The 19,301-nt window shown below is 36.6% G+C and overlaps 1 protein-coding gene across 5 annotated transcripts in view; it reads left to right on the plus strand.

Moving 5' to 3' along the window:
* The first annotated feature begins 2,613 nt into the window (after nucleotides 1-2,613).
* The window catches only part of LOC106059407 (sodium/glucose cotransporter 4-like), a 36,466-nt gene continuing 19,778 nt past the window's right edge, over nucleotides 2,614-19,301 (plus strand). Inside the window, exons 1-5 of one of the 5 annotated variants that reach the window (XM_056039311.1) lie at nucleotides 2,627-3,053; nucleotides 12,016-12,195; nucleotides 14,808-14,923; nucleotides 18,486-18,557; nucleotides 18,730-18,834. In XM_056039311.1, coding sequence (XP_055895286.1) covers nucleotides 14,846-14,923; nucleotides 18,486-18,557; nucleotides 18,730-18,834 — 255 coding nt within the window. In that variant the 5' untranslated portion in view covers nucleotides 2,627-3,053; nucleotides 12,016-12,195; nucleotides 14,808-14,845. Of the gene's footprint in view, nucleotides 3,054-8,586; nucleotides 11,782-12,015; nucleotides 12,196-14,807; nucleotides 14,924-18,485; nucleotides 18,558-18,729; nucleotides 18,835-19,301 lie in introns of those variants that run through there. The other 4 variants (XM_056039314.1, XM_056039310.1, XM_056039312.1 and 1 more) reach the window with 4 other exon arrangements.

Below are 19,301 nucleotides of genomic sequence, written 5' to 3' on the forward strand. Positions count from 1 at the left end.
TTTAACGACAACTGCTTTCTGCCATGTTTGACCTAGACGAAATCTCACCTTCTCTTCGACAGAGTAATCTTTAGGTAGTCTTGCTTTTGCATTGTATTTCACTTTGCTTTTTGTCTGTCTTTCTTTTAGTAATGTCTCTGTATTTTCAGCTACCGATGGTTTCAATAGGTTGGGATCAGTTGAAATGATGTTCTTGAGTCTTCTACTCATCAGCAGTTATGGTGAATACGGCAGTCCGCTTATCGGAGTATTTCTATACTCGAGCATAGTGAGATATGAATCTTTCCCACTTTTGTATGCTTTGTTGAGTATCTGCTTTACGATACCAACATAATCCTGACTTTGACCATTTGATTGAGGGTACCTAGGGCTTGATGTAGTTAACTTAAAACCCCACTCAGAAGCAAACCCTCTATATTGATAGCTGTTGAATGGCAAATTGTCGCTCACTATTTCTTCTGGTATGCAATGTCTAGCAAAAATACCTTTCAGTGCCCTGATAACACATTCTGCTGTTTTGTTCTCCAGTCGTTTTATTTCAGGGTATTTGGAGAAATAGTCCACAACTAGTAAGTAGTCATTGTTCCGCCATTCAAACAAATCTGTCGCAACCTTTTTCCATGGTCTGTCTGGTACAGCATGAGGTAGCAGTTTTTCTTTCACATTATTTATTTTGAACGTTGCACATGTTGAGCATTTCATTATTGTCGAAAAAATATCTTTGGACAATCCTCGCCAAAACACACTCTGTCTTGCTTTCGATCTGGTTTTCTCAAGACCAAAATGACTTATGTGCAACTTGTCGAGAATTTCATTTCTCATTCTGGAAGGAAGTATAGACCTAATTCTGTTCTCATAAAGCATTATCCCATTCTCTTAATGAATACTGTCTTTTAATGACAAGTACACCTTTACTACTTCATGCACTTGATTTTTAAACTCTGGCCATCCTTTTCTGTCGTAATTGCTCAATTACTTCAGCTTAACATCAGATTCAGTTTTGCGACGAATTTCTTTTATCTTCTGATCACTTCCGGGAAACTGTTCTGTTGCGCTATGAGTTTTCATAAGCATAACATCATCTGGTCTCGATTGCTCTTGACCACGTACTAGTTTATCCTCTTCATGCAATTGAGAACCTGACGTAGGCCTACAAGTTGTTAGTTGATTTCTCTGCATCAACTCTTGTGGAACTTCATGCACTTCGACGTTTTCTTTCGCTTCAATTAGTTTCAAAGCAATAGATGTCTTCATACCTAAAACTGGGTTTATTTGGTTCTTGATCACATACAGATCATCTTTGACTCCCACATCGTCGACTTTAAATGTAACCGGTGCATATCCCTTCAGTTCTAATGCTTCTCCCCTAATGCTCGTAGGGTAGTATTTGAGTGCTTTAACTGACTATCAGTTTTTAAAGTGTTCCACGTTGACTCTGATATGACATTAGCTTGTGCTCCTGCGTCAATCTTCATTTTGACTTTTTTCCCCATAATATTGATAACCATCCAAACTTTGACATTGTTGTCATTACCAATTGCCTCAAACCACAACTCCGGCATGTCTGTCCAAATGCTGGGCAGTTGAATTTTCCGTGAGATCTACCACAAGATCTGCAATCTCTAATGATACTTGTTACAGGATTCTTTGCCATTTTTTCTTGTGAGCTTTTGACTGGCTTTCTATCTTCTGTCTTCTTTAATTTATTAGCAGCATCTACATGTAGTCCTTTCATATCTATCATCTGGTTCTAGGTATGCTCGTCATCATAAGTTAAGTCTACATCTCTCAGAAGTCTCTCTCTCACTCGATCCGACTGTATGCCACATACCAATCGATCTCTGATGAGTTCATCTTGAAGGTTGTCAAACTTGCATTCTTTTGCCAAATTCTTCAAATCAGTTTAATAATGTTCAACCGTTTCACCGTCCTTCTGATTTCTTGTGAAATCTGTCATACACAGTATTGGACTTAGGCAAAAAAATGATTATGAAACCTTTCAATTACTTTGTCTACCCACGCCTGTACTTTACGTCTCCATGCCCGGACTTGTAGCTGTTGTAGATCTGCCTCTACGTCCTCAAGCCACTGTACTTGTACTGCCTTGGGGAGCCTGCCGCTTGTTTTTTGCTGGTCAACCATCTTTGCTCCTGTGTTCTCTGGCATTCTTTCAAAGTAATCTATTCCTTTTTATTTCCGTCACTATGGAGGGGTCTTCATATAGCTGCTGTATTGCTTGGTTGGTGTGAGTCCTCCATCTGGTTTCCTCATGTATGGCACCATATATTTCTCTTAGGATTTTTATTTCCCAAGTGTTTAGCAGATTTTCTTTTTTGTCATCGTCCATTTTTGCATGATTGCTTAGTAAATTGTTTTCTTTGGTTTCTTATATATAAGTTTGCTTTTAAGTATGTGTTGTGTGTTATAGAAAGTTCTATTGCCTACCGCTAGTCGTTTCTTTACTTCTGACATTAGGTCATTGTTGGAATGTATCATGCTACCTAAATATCTAAACGTTTCTACTTGTGGTTATTAAGAAACGTCTTCTTTAAAGCCTCACTTGAATCGATGTTGTTGACAGACTACGAGATGGTGAAGATGAAGCCTCTCGTCAAATATTAATACTTAAATTTAGAAAAAAAAATTGTTAAATATTTTTGTTTCAAAATTTATAAGCGGAAACTCTGGAGCTGAATCTAATGAGTTTTTGTTAATAAAATTGCCTAGCCAGCATCTAGCACACAGGTCATTGTGACACTAAACATATTTGATATTATCTTCGAACTGATAACTATTCCAAGTCCTAGATCTTTATACAGTAGCACATTTAAACCAATAATTTTTGTAAGGATGCCTATGCTTAACAAATTAGCTTACAGTTGCTGCAATGAGTGACCACTTCAACTCTTATCAGTGGACAATTTGTAAAGGCATAGAGCCTACTCATAAGTATAGCTATATGCTTTTAATGGGATGTTTCTCAGAACCTCATTTATTTTTAGAGGTAATAGGATGTAGACTATAGATTATCATATGCTCTTGACAAATTAAAGGTAAGTTTATCATTGCCAAAATTAGTAAAAGTATAGTAGCTGTCTTGCCTGCAATCAGTGTCATCACATTCTGTATATTCAGATTTGGTCAAACTTAAAATTACCAGCTAGAAATATTTTCTTAACGCAACAGATCGTGTTTAAATGAACAATAATTAAAGTGAGAATTTAACTTTGAAAATACTTTAAGTTTTAGTCCAAGAGTAAGCAAAATATCTAAAAAGATTTTTTTTTCGAAAGTTTATTGAAAAGCAAAAGTACCAAGATGCAAAGCACCCAGAGCACTTAACCATAATTTGCGAATAAAGAAACCTATATAATACAGACGCAAGGTCGGTCCTTACTATTGCGGAACGGATTGCGCGGACCTAGTCTGCGTAGGGAAAAGCATGATGTCAAAATTTTAAGATTTTTTTAATTAGAAAATACATTCATCTTTGCAATAATTTTTTATTAAATAAAAGCTCACATTGCCATTATTATTTAATGGCATCCCAAAACGACGATTTTGTTTATTTTTCAGTAGATTTTTTATGAGTTTTCAGGAGCTTTTAATAATTTTAGGAGATTTCCAGGAGGCCCTGGAAAATCGGAAGGCTTCATAACCCCTGTTATTATACATAATTTATAATTGGTGTAATTAGCGCGGGCCTATGAAAGTGCGGGGCCCACAGCGATCGCATAGGTTGCAGTGGTCTAAGGCCGGCCATGTACATACTTCAATAAAGAAGATGATTACGTCCTACGCGTCATGCATTTAGTCATGCATATTAACCAATAACCTAAATTCTGCTTAGTCACTGGTTTTCCTGGCTAGCTCACTTTAATAATTAACTCTTATAACATGATATATACCTTAATAGCATAGTAAATATTAGTAAATAATGAGTTTTTATGCTAATAAAAATGTAAACATTGACGAGAGTGTGCAGTCAAACGTAAAATTGCCACAATATTTTGCTACTAATTAAATTTGAAAACCCAAATAGAAAACAATAAATAAGAACTCTTTCAATGTTTATGTATTTAATTGCAATTAGCTACTTTATTTTTTTGGTGTGTGTTTGGGGGGATTGGGGTAATATAGCTCCTCCTTCTTGATTGAAGATGCACACATTTCTCTTATCCTATGGACTCGAAGATGACTGTAAAGTCCAATCTTCGCGTTAAAAAGTCGACCGCATACGTGGCATGGGTAGGTTTGGTCAGTTGCAGATTGGCCTGCTTCTTCTCTCAGCTTTTTGTTGGTTCGGCGCTCTTTCACCCTGTCCACTCTTCTTGCTTCAAATCTCGAGACTCCGAGACTCACTCCATGAGGAGCGATCGAGAACTAGTGCTTCCCAGCCGTGAATGTTGATGTCGCACTCCTTGAAGGGGCTCTTGAGAGTGTCTTTGTAGTGCTTGTGTTGACCTCCATTGGAGCGCTTTCCAGCACACAACTCCCCGTACAGAAGTCGGAAGTCGTTTGGGAAGGCGATTGTCTGGCATAGGATCATAAAAAAGCTTAAGGCCAGTGATGCCCTTAATACAGACCGCTGGCCAGATCAGGCCCGCGACATGGTGTTATCCGGCCAGCCCAAACATCGGAAAAATGTAGAAATTTACTCAAAAAAGGTTGAAAATGTATCTGTGACTTTGTTAGGCTTTCTGAATTTTTGCGCAATTATTTCTCTTACCCAACAAAATAAGAAACAAATAAAAAAAAACAATTATATAATCAACCATTAGTAATTAATTCTTTCGTTTGGCATCGAACAAGGGAAAGAAATTGTACTTGACGTATGTGGTGATACAACTAGTCCCCTTGATACTTTGTAGAGAGAAAGCTTTAAAGTTTGAAACTAACAATTGATAACTATAAAACAAATTTCATCTTGATCCAAGAAATGACATGTACAAACCTTTTACTAAACAGACAGGCAGAGCGAGTCCTTCAAAAAAAATACGGAGGTCATTCTCCAGAAGTTCCGAACGGAACTAGCTCAGCTCCATAAATCAATTTGAATGACTATAGTCCCTTAATGTTGTCGACCATTTCAGGCACCTGGGAAGCACGATGTTCTCTCAATGTAATAATTGATATGTGATTAATTGCAGGGTGGAGGCAGATGTTTCTAGCATATGTGTGGCGTGCTGTCCAGATACTTAACTATAAGCACACGAACTACTTGCTGGCGTCACACTTAATACGTTAACTCCTAATGCCGAATACGATGTTTATTTTACGTGATATGCAATAGATGAAATAGTATCAATGATGTAAGATAGATCATATTCCTACGGACTTGATACAGTAGATAAATAGGTCTATAATCCACACTTTAGTATTGCCCTGAGTCCTGGGTGCTCTATTAAATGCATCTAGGCCTCCACGAACGCCCTCACTTGCAGGACAACCAGATCACCGGTGTGGACAGTATAGAAACACTACTTACCATTCGACTGCTGAGCTAGGTCGGATACTTATCCTTCATGGGGGGAAGACAGCAGCATGCCTAATGCGATCTTTTTTTGAAATGAGCTTAAAGGAGGAAGGCGTAACAGCCCTCGGTCAGTGGTGTCACATGGAGGTGACACCCATCGCAGCAATGGGACTGCCTGAGTTTCCAGCCTGGAAGAAATACCGGCGCAAAGTTTCAGTTTTCCTGGCATCCTTTATTGTCCCTTGCACCGCCACACTAGATACATCATCGTCCTATTTCCAGGCGTTCCGTGGCAATCGGAGCAACAATTGCATTACCGTTATCTTCAACTAATAGCAATAATTAGCAATAAAAGTCGTCCATAGATAAAAAAAATTCTTAATTCTCTATCTGTTAAACCTTAAAGTGCTGAGCTGTTTTACAATGAGTGCATACAAAATGGAATTACAATTCCGATGTTTGGAGGCTAAGCTACCACACGCGCATTAAGGGTTAAAGTTTCTCACTTCCGACAATTGGCTTTTTTTTTTTACTCATTTCTTTGGTTCTATTGCATTAGGCCGCAACCACAGCTGTAAACTAATGTAGGTTCTGGCCAGTTTTCTTCATGTCATTTCATGCTAAAAATGAATTTTTAAATTGTTGTCATATAAAAAGACGAAACGTTTTACAAACGGAACAAATACAGTTTTATTTCCCCAATACAGACAAAAAAAAAAAAAAAACTTAAAAAGGTTCTGGACCCTCGACAATGGTATTTATTTAAAATTAGATACTTGGGATATTGGCTATTTAGACCTACTGAACCCTCTTTGAGAAACACCCGCATCCACTAAATCAGTGATGACCTAAATACGGCCCGCGGGCCATATCCGGCCCGCGACTTGGTTCCATCCGGCCCGCCGAAATGTCGGCACAAAGAGTAAAAAATCCCCCTCTTTTCCAAAAAAAAAAATAATTAAATGTTGAAAAATGTATTTTACTTATAACGTTAGGGCCCTCTGATGGATTGGCACCATAACCTTTAACATTTATGCGTTTATGAAATGGGAGAGTTGAAGTGAAATTTAGAATCTTTTTTTTTTGAAACGATAATAAGCCAACATATTTGATTTGTATAGAAAGTGTATTGTATTTTTTTTTAAACACAGATAAACGGCATTATAAAACATATAAAATATTATATCATTCTAAGTTTGTGCGCGAATAAAAAGATTTTTAAACTACGCCTGGGAATATTTATCAAAAAGAGACAAGAAAATGAATCGTTGGCTAGCTAGCTATAATTTTCCTCGTATTTTAAGTAGAGAAATGAAACCAGTTTCCAACGAAAAAAAAAAAAGAAAAAAAAAGATCTTTCAGATATCCTATTAATTAATGTAAGCACAGTAAGATGAAACTACTAGATCAACTGGTTTCTATTAAAATTGTTTTAGGTCAATTTTTTTTTTCGTTTTTGTACCTTTTCAGTCTTGTGGCCCGCAACACGAGTGTCGGAAATTAATTTGGCCCGCATCACTGATCTACACCCCACCCTGTCCCAAAAAGTAAATAGATCGTGTGTCTGACTGATTCGAACAAACTGGTCAGTGTAAGGCTTCCCCGGCTACCTGTAGTCGGTCATGACAAGACAACCAAACGATAGTGTTTTATATGTTGAGAGGCGAGAATTACATACACACCGCCTTGCTTAGTCAAACATGTAGATCTACTGTATTGTTTTCTTTGCTTACAAGATCTTGATCAAACTGCATAAGGTCTATTTCTTTTACGAGAATGTAAACTTTACTGTATGGTTTTTCTGTCATGCAGTAAGTCAATAGATTAAATTAATAGGTTTGTGTGACGTCACATAGAAACCCAGTGAAACTCTGAACGTTTTAGATGCGCATAAACATTAAGTCAGAAAAACATCACTTGCTAAGTTATTATTGAAAATTTAAAGAAAAAGAATAATGCAGTGGCGTAGCTAGGGTTTATGATGCCCAGGGCGGCAGCTCGTGATGATGCCCCCCCTCCCCCCAAAAAAAGGTATAAAGCAGAGAAACGTCTTTATTTCCACCCGAACAATGTGTTTTCATTATTAAAATATTGCTACTTCGCCAAAAAAACAAACAAACAAATAAACAAACAAACAAGAATTTAACAACAAAAAAACTACAAATATATCTTAAGCCCTTTCTTGCTTGCAAATTATCAATAATTTTTCAGAAATTCTTTTTTTTTTACATTAATGTCAAATTAATAAGTCGCAATTTTTTCATCGTTTTCTGCAATTAATTCAATCTGAGGATTCACTAGTTGGGATGGCGGTAAAAATTCTTGCTTGCCACATCATGATATTGCTCATATCGGGTGATTTTTTCAATTATCCAAGAAAGAATAAATTTCCATCCGAAGCTCTTTTTTGTGTGTTGCTACAGACTCTTCACCTTTTTCGCCTGTCATTCTTTTTCTTGTGGCCAAAACGTCTCTAAGGTTCTGCTAATCTCCAGATCTGGGCACAAGATTACGTCAAAGTTAACAATGGCTTCAGCAATGGCCAAACTGATGGGCCAAAGAAGTGTTAGTGAAAGCTCTATAATAGGAAGTTGCAGGCCCTTCGTTTGTAGGATGAAATTTGAGCGATAGAAAGCTATGTTTGGGGTGGGGCAGGGTTGTAATGCGGGCCGTTCTATTGACAGGTTCCGGGCAGAATGAACATATAGACCAATTATTTAAATCGTTTTATTTAACTTCATTTTGGGAAACACTAATATTGTATGCACAAATATTATGGAAATATATGAAACAAATTTTCTCCCTGTTTTTCTTTTCCCCAGCTTTTACTCTTAATAGCAAAAATAGTGTTTATTTTATTTACAAAAATAGCTAACATATATATTTTCGCCTTCAGAAGATACAAAGTAGCCGCTGCAGCAGAATTAACCAAGCTGAAAAAGTTCGTGAAATCAAATTTTTAACATGTTTTCTAGGTTTTAAAATCTAGAGTAAGACATACTGGGAAAAGGGGGAGGGTGCGTATACTAAAAGCAGTCTTCCTTGACGAGCTTAAAGGAGGACAGCGTAATTGAGGAGCCCCCCCGCCCCCCCCCCCCAAAAAAAAAAAAAAAAAAAAGAGCAGGCGTCAGACGTGACCTCCGTGATCAATGTCGAAGGCGCCGCGCCATATCGCCTTAACTGGCATAGAGGAGAGCACGCGACAACTTCCGGAAGAGACAGCTGTAGACCAAAAAATCATGCATAATAAATGAACCTGGCGTTTTTGTTGTGGTTTCTCTACATAAAACGCTAGAAAGATGGCTTAGCATGTCAAAACATACTCAATACTTGAGCATCATAATGAAGCATTTGTCAGCAACATGTATGGGAAAACTGAATAAATTGTTTGGTTGTTGTTTTTATTTCCATAAGAGTGTGTCATGTGCCTGTGTATATGTATCACTCGGGGCATGACTGGTGAATAGTATGCAAGATATGTGGTCTAAAATGTTTTGAATTTTCTGTATGACAAAGTGGTTGTAAGTGGTTAGTTGGTTTTCAATAGTAAGATTTGATGGGTACTTTTGAAATTAAATACCATTCTTTCTCGTGAGAACTGGAATCTTCTTGTATTCTATTAAATAGTATTGTCATAGGTTCGCAGGCGACTCATTATTATCCGGACTATTATAAATGTTTGGTCATTTATCCCTGTTACTAAATTTTTATGATTGTTCTTATGTGGCATTAGGCTGGTGACATTTTTATTTTTTAAAAATTGGATTGGCTGACATCGTAATGTTCTGTGTGTGTGTGTGTGTGTTTGTTTTCGTTTTTGTAATACTCCAGTTGAGCCGTGTAAAGATAAGGAAAGTCTGTAAATTGAAACGAATGATAATAAACCTAGAGAAAAAAAATTAACTAGTTAAATATTAAAATAGAGCTTGATAACGAATTTACCAGTTCTGAAAGTAAAATGAAAAAAAAAATTAAAGGTATTATTATCATTATTAATTGTCCTACAATCGGCAGACATTGGTAGGCTATTGTCTGCGTCGGGTGTGGCAAAATATATAGGCCTAGATTAAGGCTCGAATAGAGAATAATATCATATTATTATTTGTAGTTTCACACAATTACAGGGTCATCTTTAGTGTTGGCTCACCCCCCCCCCCACTCCTTTCCGACGATTAAAAACCTGACCACACCGCTGACTGTGCCAAGACTCACACTGTTCTCACCAAAATATTCACCTCTTCTCAGTTAAGTTTGTTAATGTATCGATAACATTACGCATGCTTTCAGTGAAATTTATATCTTTATAAGAAATATAGGCCTTAAGCTGCTTTTTAATCGCTAAGTGTGTAGGCCCTTCAAAGATAAAGCCAACTAAAAGCACTGTCTACGGGTGTAGGCTATTACATTATTTCAAAATATGTGATAGATTAAATTAGCATTATAGTGTTCAGTCTGTTAAAGATTTATTTTTAAAGCCCGACGCTCAGTGGGCCCCTTTTAGAACAGAATACTATAAAATCTTTAAGAATTTAATAGTTTATAACTTTCTATAGTGACAATCATGAGGCCCTTCAGGTTGCCCTACCGGCCATTAGGGTACCAGCCCACCGGGCATTTGCTCGAATGCCCATATAGCCAGTCCGCCCCTGGTCAGGAGTCAAGAGTGAAATGTGTCTGAGCATGGACGTTGGTCTTTCCAGAGCAGGAAGAAAAGCATTTTCTTTGGAGTGGTTTAACTTGTGTGTGGAAGATGAACATTAGTCTTTCGTTACGACAATTGGAGTTTTTATATTTATTTAATGGCAATGTCTTTGATATCGAAGATTTAGGATGATTGCAGTGTTTCTCGTGACTACGCAAACCCAGTTGCGACCTGTATATTTTGTCACATCTAAGGCAGACAAAGCTGTTGCCCGCCGGCAAATTTTCTTTCTGTCTGCGACAAAAGCTTTCCTTTGTTCCTCAACTGTGCGCCACAAGGCCTTCATGAAAGCTCTTCAATTGTCTTTTCCAATGACTTTCCTCTATGCCAGTGAGGGCAAAATGGAGTCTAAGTTGATCTTTATGACGCTTAAAAGGGGGGGGGGCTCTGTTATGCCGTCTTCCTTTAAACTCGCCAATGAAGATCGCCTCTGACATGGGGTCGCTCCCCATGCGGAATAAGTGTCCGACCCAGTGTAGCTGTCGATTAGTAGAATGGAGTTATGTATCCTCTAGCACAGCGGTTCTCAACCTTTTTTTTTATAGGCGACCCCTTTTTACAATTCCTCACTACGCCGCGACCCCCCCCCCCAACAGTAAATCATTTTCATTCTTCATAAGTATAAGTAACTGTGCTCACTAATGTAGATGTAGAAAGCTTGACAACTGATGTTGCATCCTAAGGTATCCTAAAAAAAAGAGAAAAAAAATGGACATTAATATTAACACTGACTCTTGACCTAACAGTCTAGAGTCTAGAGCTTTAAAAAAACACGACCAGACGTAACGATACATTATGTATTGGTGTGCTTTAAATGAAAGCATTAGAAATATTTCTGCTGCGACAATTAAAATATTTGAAATCAATTCTGATTCAGTTGTCTGCAACATCTAACAATAAACATAATAAATTCCAATAAAAAAAAAACAACTCAAGTAAAGATTTACATGTTAGAATTATCCCAATAAATCCATATTTTCGTTGGTCTTGAGCGACCCCCGACAAATTGTCACTCGACCCCCCAAGCGGGTCGTGACTCACAGGTTGAGAACCCCTGCTCTAGCACTATCCTTAAAGGCTAACGCTTTACATCATAGCATTTAAATAGGGAAACGATCATACTCTCTGCTCTTGGGGTGTTTGATCATGTGACTAGAACCTGACAGGTGGCAACATTATAATAACATAAACATTACATCGCCTTATATTTTATTAACGTTTAAACATACCAAAATAGGTTTGTCTATAGCTCTAATTTGGCTTATGCAAAACAGGATACAACTTATACGCCATTTGTTACTCTCAACGTTATGGGAAGTAAGGGCGCTTCTGTTTTGCACTGTCATTAACCTTTCAATTCGAGTATCGCATCACCATATTAGCAACCCGTATGATGAATCGGTTGATTGATCTTTTTATTGCTGAATGTTAACACATATTAAGAAACAATTGCACCAAAGGGGAGAAAACTGCAGGCACCCAGGTTAACAGAACGTGAGCACTTGTGAAGAGTTACGGATGCCCTATTCTGTTTGATGTCAGTGTGGGGTAGTTAGATTATTGGCATTCAACAATTCATTGTACCTTGTCTATATCATTTGAAGTAAAGTCTGTATTTTATAAGATAAGATAAGATTTAATGTTATAACAGTTTATTTCTTTATTAAATAGTGAACAGATACTCCGATACAATTATTTAACCTGAATCAGCAAGTTGATCTTCATTGCTACACCAAAGGATACACTAGACTTTTTTGTTAGGTATATAGATATATACACCTTATAGCTTCGTCATTTTAAGATACAGCTACAATTATGTTTTGTTTTGTTCTGTAAGTTTTTGGCGTTACTACGTCATGGCCCAAGTATGCAGCAGGACTTCAGGCTTCGAACTCGTGACTATGCAACGATAATTAGCCTACATGTCAGGGGACTTCAGTGGACTTAAAAGGATTACAGTGAATTTTGTTTCCCTCTAATGAATCTTGACTGGGCAGTGTCACAGGATAACTATAAGGTATTTTGTATCACAATGTACCCAATCGAGCCGAAGGGTTGGGGGACAAATGACTATTAAGAAATCGTTTTGTGATCTGTCAGAGGGCGTTACTGCTGCAGACCTGCCTCATGATCAGATAATTCCCCCCTTAAACTGTTAAGTGGGACTACAATGATTTTGTTTCCCTTCAAGTCAAACGAATATTTTCAACTTAAGTATTTAATCAATCCATTCACCAATATTATTAATAAAAAAACGTTTCATATGACACTTAATTTTTTAAAAAAGGATGTTTTGTTATCGACAGGGGTGAGGAGGGGGGGGGGCTAGATAATGCAAACTGTGTGACGTTTTAATATCGCACATTATATTCATGTGAGTTAATCAGAGAGAGAACACAACCAAAAAGTTTAAATTAGGCACTGAAAACTGATTTGGAAAGTTAAAATGTCTTTTTAAATAAAAGCTTGGTTAACACATTCTGTCTTTACTGTGTTCACACTAGTTTTGCATGAGTACACATGTGATTTATACGTTAATCGCATATCCAATGTTGCAGAAATAGAACCTAAGTATAGACTAGTCTAGTTGACGTAGGACTCTTGTACCTTGAAAATGAAATCAGTCAAATTAGCAGACTTCTGTATTCTGTTCTTTGGGAATGTTATTATTTTTGTTATAGTTTGTTCTTATATAGCTACTAGATCTCGATTCTATCAATTATGACTGGATATATAGGTTATGCCAGAGAGTGATGTGTTACACATATTGTGCTGGTTGACTTTCTGTCTCTTTTCTTGTTAAATTATTCTTTGATTTTTTTTCCCATTTGAGGACAATGTTAACGTAGATATACTTTGTGTTCTTGTATAGAATCTTTCCAGTGAATTATGTTTTGTAGCGTCATTCAGGCAGTCACGTTTTTTTTCTTCATTTATCAAAGAATAATATACTCCTTTCAATTTCTCGTGTTTTTTTTCCCCGACTTAATTTCCACCAATGGCTACAAATAGTCGACAACAAAAACTGTCGAATCTCTTTCAAGTGACCGAGTAAAAGATCCACTGATGAAGATTAGTCGGTTGGTAACTAAAAGTGTCTACAAGTTTATTCTAGCTAACGTTTGATTTCCGATTTTCGCCCCTATTTTTTTTCTACATGCTAGACAACAGCGTTTTATTAGTCAACCTCAATCATTTAAAGTGAATTATTTTAAGACAAAATTAGTCAACCTCAATCATTTGAAGTGAATTATTTTAAGACAAAATTAGTCAACCTCAATCATTTAAAGTGAATTATTTTAAGACAAAATTAGTCAACCTCAATCATTTAAAGTGAATTATTTTAAGACAAAATTTGTCAACCTCAATTATTTAAAGTGAATTATTTTAAGACAAAATTTGTCAACCTCAATCATTTAAAGTGAATTATTTTAAGAAAAAATTTGTCAACCTCAATCATTTAAAGTGAATTATTTTAAGACAAAATTTGTCAACCTCAATCATTTAAAGTGAATTATTTTAAGACAAAATTAGTCAACCTCAATCATTTAAAGTGAATTATTTTAAGACAAAATTAGGCAACCTCAATCATTTAAAGTGAATTAGTTTAAGAAAAAAATTATCAACCTCAATCATTTAAAGTGAATTATTTTAAGAAAAAATTTATCAACCTCAATCATTTAAAGTGAATTATTTTAAGACAAAATTAGTCAACCTCAATCATTTAAAGTGAATTATTTTAAGAAAAAATGTGACAACCTCAATCATTTAAAGTGAATTATTTTAAGACAAAATTAGTCAACCTCAATCATTTAAAGTGAATTATTTTAAGACAAAATTTGTCAACCTCAATCATTTAAAGTGGATTAGTTTAAGAAAAAATTTGTCAACCTCAATCATTTAAAGTTATTTATTTTAAGACAAAATTAGTCAACCTCAATCATTTAAAGTTAATTATTTTAAGACAAAATTGCTTCTGCGCGTTTAATATTATTTTTCTCACTTGTATTTGCTTAGGTTGGATTTTTTTTTTCTTCTTGGGTGTCAGCCCGTGATGGTCTCACCTCTATTATTTAGCTTCATGTTCAGTGGGGTCGCTAAGTGGGGTCGCTAAGTGGGGGCTACCCATTCTCAGATGAGGTTGAACTTTCGTATAATTATTCATAGTCTATGAAAATGCATGAATCAATCAGAACATTAACCAATTAGTTAATCAATTAGTGGTAACTAGTTTTGTTTTTTTTATATAAAAAGGGAGCTATTCATGCAGTATTGAGACATTTGTAAGTGATTTTTGTGGTTCTTTCTCTTAAACGCGCTTTTTTTAGTTTCTGTTCAATTTGGCTTTTTTTTCATCTTTAGGACATAAGATTCGCGGGGCCAGAAAGCAATCACCGGTCGGAAATGTCTCGCAGGCCTTAGTTTGGGAAGACTGAAATATAAGTTATAAAGTATTTCATAGCACAGGTGTAGCGCACTCACAGACGGGGAACAGTTTGTGTTGGGTATCAACGTATGCATTTAATTCGTGCAATGTTTCAACACATTCTCTGCAATTTGTTCGTCAAGATGACACAATTTGTTGAATTCTAATTTGTGTGTGTGTGTGTGTTTTGTTGCTATTTACAGAGACGCAAACCTTTGATAGATAACAGTTCGAACAGAGAATGACAGAAGAGTTAGAAGGTGGCGATTATGCGGCCATAGCTATTTATTTCTGTCTAGTATTGGCTGTTGGATTGTGGGTAATTCTTTAAAATTTTGTTTTTTTTTAAGTTAATTAGTGCATATTTTTGTATGGAAAGAATAAAAGCATGATGAGTTAAAATATGTGTGATGAGATTAACAGTCATGTAGGCGCTTAGACAATATGACCACGCGTGTCTCCCCTACGAGTATTTCATCGTTACACATTGACCTAATAAAAGACTACAGGAAGACATGTCTTGATGCTAGGCTTTATTGAACAAGAATGACAAAACAGTTCACAATAACACAGTACACACACACACACAAGCTGACCTGGACACCATGACATTTTGACACACTAGAGCAGATCAGTTCACAACACACAACAAGAAACATAAATACACAACACACATTAAAAATGTTTTCAATATATTTAAACTTTGAAAACGAACTATATTACTTATAGTTATAGGACGTTGAGTTCAAAGAGACACAATTCTGTTTTCACATGCTTCTATTTTCTTTCTATTATAATACTATATATTTAACTCGTACGCGGAACCTTCTGAGTAAAGACCGGAACCTTGACACGGATCTCGAAAATGGCTCTAACGATTTTCCTAGAAATTTTACAGTTGATGTATATCGTTGGGAAAAGAATTACTGGCCACACTGGGAAAACTCTAGTTTGACCGTTATAATTTTTCAAAGTATAAAAAGAAATAAATTCAAAGTTTTATCTTGAACAAATTAAACGTGTTCGGTTAGTTCCGCAGTCCAAACCCCCACCCCCACATGAAATCGGAATTTAGAGATTGATTTTTTACTTTGTTTCTGTTTATTTAGGTGAGATTTTAATACTAAACCATCACTAGCCCCAGCGCAGCCTAGGGGATTTTGAGTTTAAAACCCCCTACCAGGGGGCCTTACAGTCAAATCCCCCTCTTATAAAACAAAACAAAAAAAATGCAAACAACAATCCCCAATTTTCAAGAGCATAGCTAAAGAAGATTTTGATTTAAAAACCCCTCCGAAATTTACGATCAAATCCCTCTTCAATCACCAGATTCTATGAGCGTAGTTCAAAGGGATTTTGAGTTTAAGCCCCCTTCAGCGGGGTTTGAAGCTAAAAAATACCTCTTCGATATAAAAAAAAAAAGCAAATTACACACTCAAAATGCTATGATCGTAGCCAAAGGGGTTTTGAGTTTAAACCCCCCTTCAGTGGAGTTTGAAGCTTAAAAAATACCTTAAAAAAAGCAAATTGCACACTCAAAATTCTATGAGCGTAGCCAAACCAAGGGGGTTATGAGTTTAAACCCCCCTCCGCCAGAGGGCTTTTTTATTTAGTTTTAAACCCCTTCTGGTGGTTTTGAGTTTAAATACCCCCATACAGAGAGTTTTGAGGTTGAAAACCTCTCTCTTCAATTTTATTCTAATGCAAACTAGAGTCACTAAATTCTATTTTAAAATCCACAGATTTTTTAGTTTACCCCACTCCACCCGAAAACTGATTTTGACGATAAAACTTCCCTTTTCGATATAAAATCAAACTACAGTCACCTAATTCTAAGAACGTAGCCAAGAGAGGTTGCAAATTTCTACCAGTATTTGGGATACATTAATAAAGTGCAGTGAATAGTCATCTGCCGAAATTGAGAAAGGCTAAATGTGGCTCAACAAAAATGGCTAAGACAGATTTTAGGAGTCAGTTATAGAGATCGGGTCTCAATCAAGGAAATCCTATGCCGAACTGGGAGTCGACCCCTTAGTTAGGTTGTGACAGAGCGTTGCATGAGGTTTGCGGGACATGTTCTCCGCAAAATGAATTACGCATAATAAGAGTTGCGATGACATGGAGGCCGTTACGAGGAAATCGCAAACAGGGACGTTTCGTATAAGCAGGTGGGAAGGGGCTTCAGACATTGCCAGTGTCGGATTTTTGTGGAAGCAGCTTGCCGCCCAATGCGCCGAACGAAGCTGGAGGCCTTCCCAGCAATGACCTTCCTAAACCCTGAGTTCATTGAACAATATTGGCACACACAAAAATTGTCGCGACGTTGTTTTTGTTTATTTTAACAGAAGTTCTTTGAAATCGGTTCCTTTTCGTGTGTAGCAAGACAAATCCCACAGACGCAAGAGAAAAAAAATAGCTGTTAGTTTTAAGTAACATTTATCATAAGGTGCCAAGCAATTTCTAAATATATTTGCACAGAAAATTGTGTAATAACAATAGTTCTTTTGTTGTTTTTTTTTTTAAATTACATTTGTATCCACAAATGTGCCTCAAATCAACAAATCAATCAACACATTTGTATCCACCTCCCTTTTGAAAACAAAACAACAACCTGGCTACGCCTATGTTATATGTAAATGCTAGATTGACCATAACTAGGTATTTCCTGACAGCATACTGTCTGTCGCCCAATAATCATCCACTCTTTTTGCAAAGAACATATTCGGTGCTAAACTGATTTGTACTTTCGTTTTACGCCGGGCAAGCCTGAAATAGTTAACACACAGTAACTGGCTTTGCATTTCATATCAGAAGTCTTTAATTAATTATGAGATATTTATGAAAATTCTCATTAAAAGAATTATTTTAAAAAAGGAAAGGACACTTCGGTACGTGACGTTTTGGCGCCGCCGTTTTGGCGCAAGACGTTTTGGCGCTGGGGACGTTTTGGCGCGAGATATAATTTGACAATAATTTAATAAGCACGTAGCGTTTATAACGTATTTACAGAGTATTTATTTCTCTCTACCATAATATTGTATGTATAGTATGAATTCTAACCCCGTCCAGCGACTTGTTTTTAAAATAAATATAAATGTTTTGCTTATTTCATGAATATAGGCCTATAATAAGTTAGATTCCTGAATGGTAATGACATGCTATCCCCTCCCCTTTATTTATATGTGAGTTCTGCTAATCGCACTGGATGACATTTTTCGATTTCGTTCCAAAAGAGAATTTATTTATTTGACATTAGCGTAATACTTTCATATAACAAAAAACATGTTAACATCTAAAGCATTATTACGCTGAATGACTCCACACATAGTAAAGATTAAGACACGGAATGTGGTCTGGTCAGTACAAACTCTACCAATGTAAACAAACACTATGGGCGACAATAGATAGAAACAAATTCACGCCACTAAGATACTTTAAAAAAATATATTTTGAGAAATTGGGTATGGCTGATTTGGGTGACACATCTCGCATTGACGCAGGTATAGTTTAACAAATGAAGACAAGACCAGCACCGAGCACTGGGCGTTGGCGTCATGCGTCTGGCGATCATCTCCTTGGGACTGGTCATTACCTGTGACACCTATCCCGCCCCCTCTCTTATGAGCACAAGAAAGTGATGTAAAACACAAACACACATTACATGTAGTAAATGATAAGTCACATTAATTCTTTTTAAAGAAATAATACAATAAACGTACATAATGTATTTCGCGCCCAAACGTGCCTTGCGCCAAAACGGCGGCGCCAAAACGACCTTCGCGTCAAAACGAAGTCGCCAAAACGGCGGCGACAAAACGTGCTGCTTCGAGGACACTTACACCACCTTTAAAAATGAGAATTAATTATTTATTCTTTTCTAGTCAACATGTCGACCAAACAGAAATAATGCCGCTGGATATTTTCTGGCAGGCAAAGATATGCACTGGTTTCCTGTAAGTAATGTTACTTAGTCCAATGTTAGTAACTATAAGTCAAGAGACACTATTAATTAAGCGACAAGTTAACAATAAACATAAACGAATCGCTCTTATTCCTGTCACTATAGGGCCTCCTTCGAGTGAAAATGTTTATTGATTATAATATATATGCGTCACTAATTCTCAGGTCGGAGCTTCAATCTTCGCCAGCAATGTCGGAGCTCCAATGTTTATTGGTCTAGCAGGGACAGCAGCGGCCAATGGTTTCTCTTGTGCTATATACGAATGGCACGTAAGTTATAGTTTTGGACTCTTCCTCTGGATAAGTTGCAGTTGTAGACTGATATCCCCACAAAGATAATCTTTTATATATCTACAAGAGTCCTGACGGATTGACTGACTCTCCCAGTTGGGGTTGACGAAAAAATGAAAATTAACCTGTTATTACTTTATCTTGTGCCTAGAACAACTAAGCCCCTTTCACGATCGAATCAGCAGCGGTTTCTTTTCCCCTAACGATTTCTTATTCGCAGTTTCATTGCACTACATTCTGATAATGCCAACATAGAACTACTAATATTTAATAGTAAAAAATCTACTTTTTTTTTATACTAGAGACATAGAGCCTATCAAATATTCTGAGATTTAATTGAGAAGCCGATTCACTAATTTTCTAGCTTAGAGGCACTCATGACACCCTGCTGGTTAACCGTTGGCTAAAGAAACAGATGACCTTAACATCATCTGCCCTGTAGACCG

The sequence above is a fragment of the Biomphalaria glabrata genome, chromosome 8, assembly GCF_947242115.1.
Source record: "Biomphalaria glabrata chromosome 8, xgBioGlab47.1, whole genome shotgun sequence".
NCBI lineage: Eukaryota > Metazoa > Mollusca > Gastropoda > Planorbidae > Biomphalaria > Biomphalaria glabrata.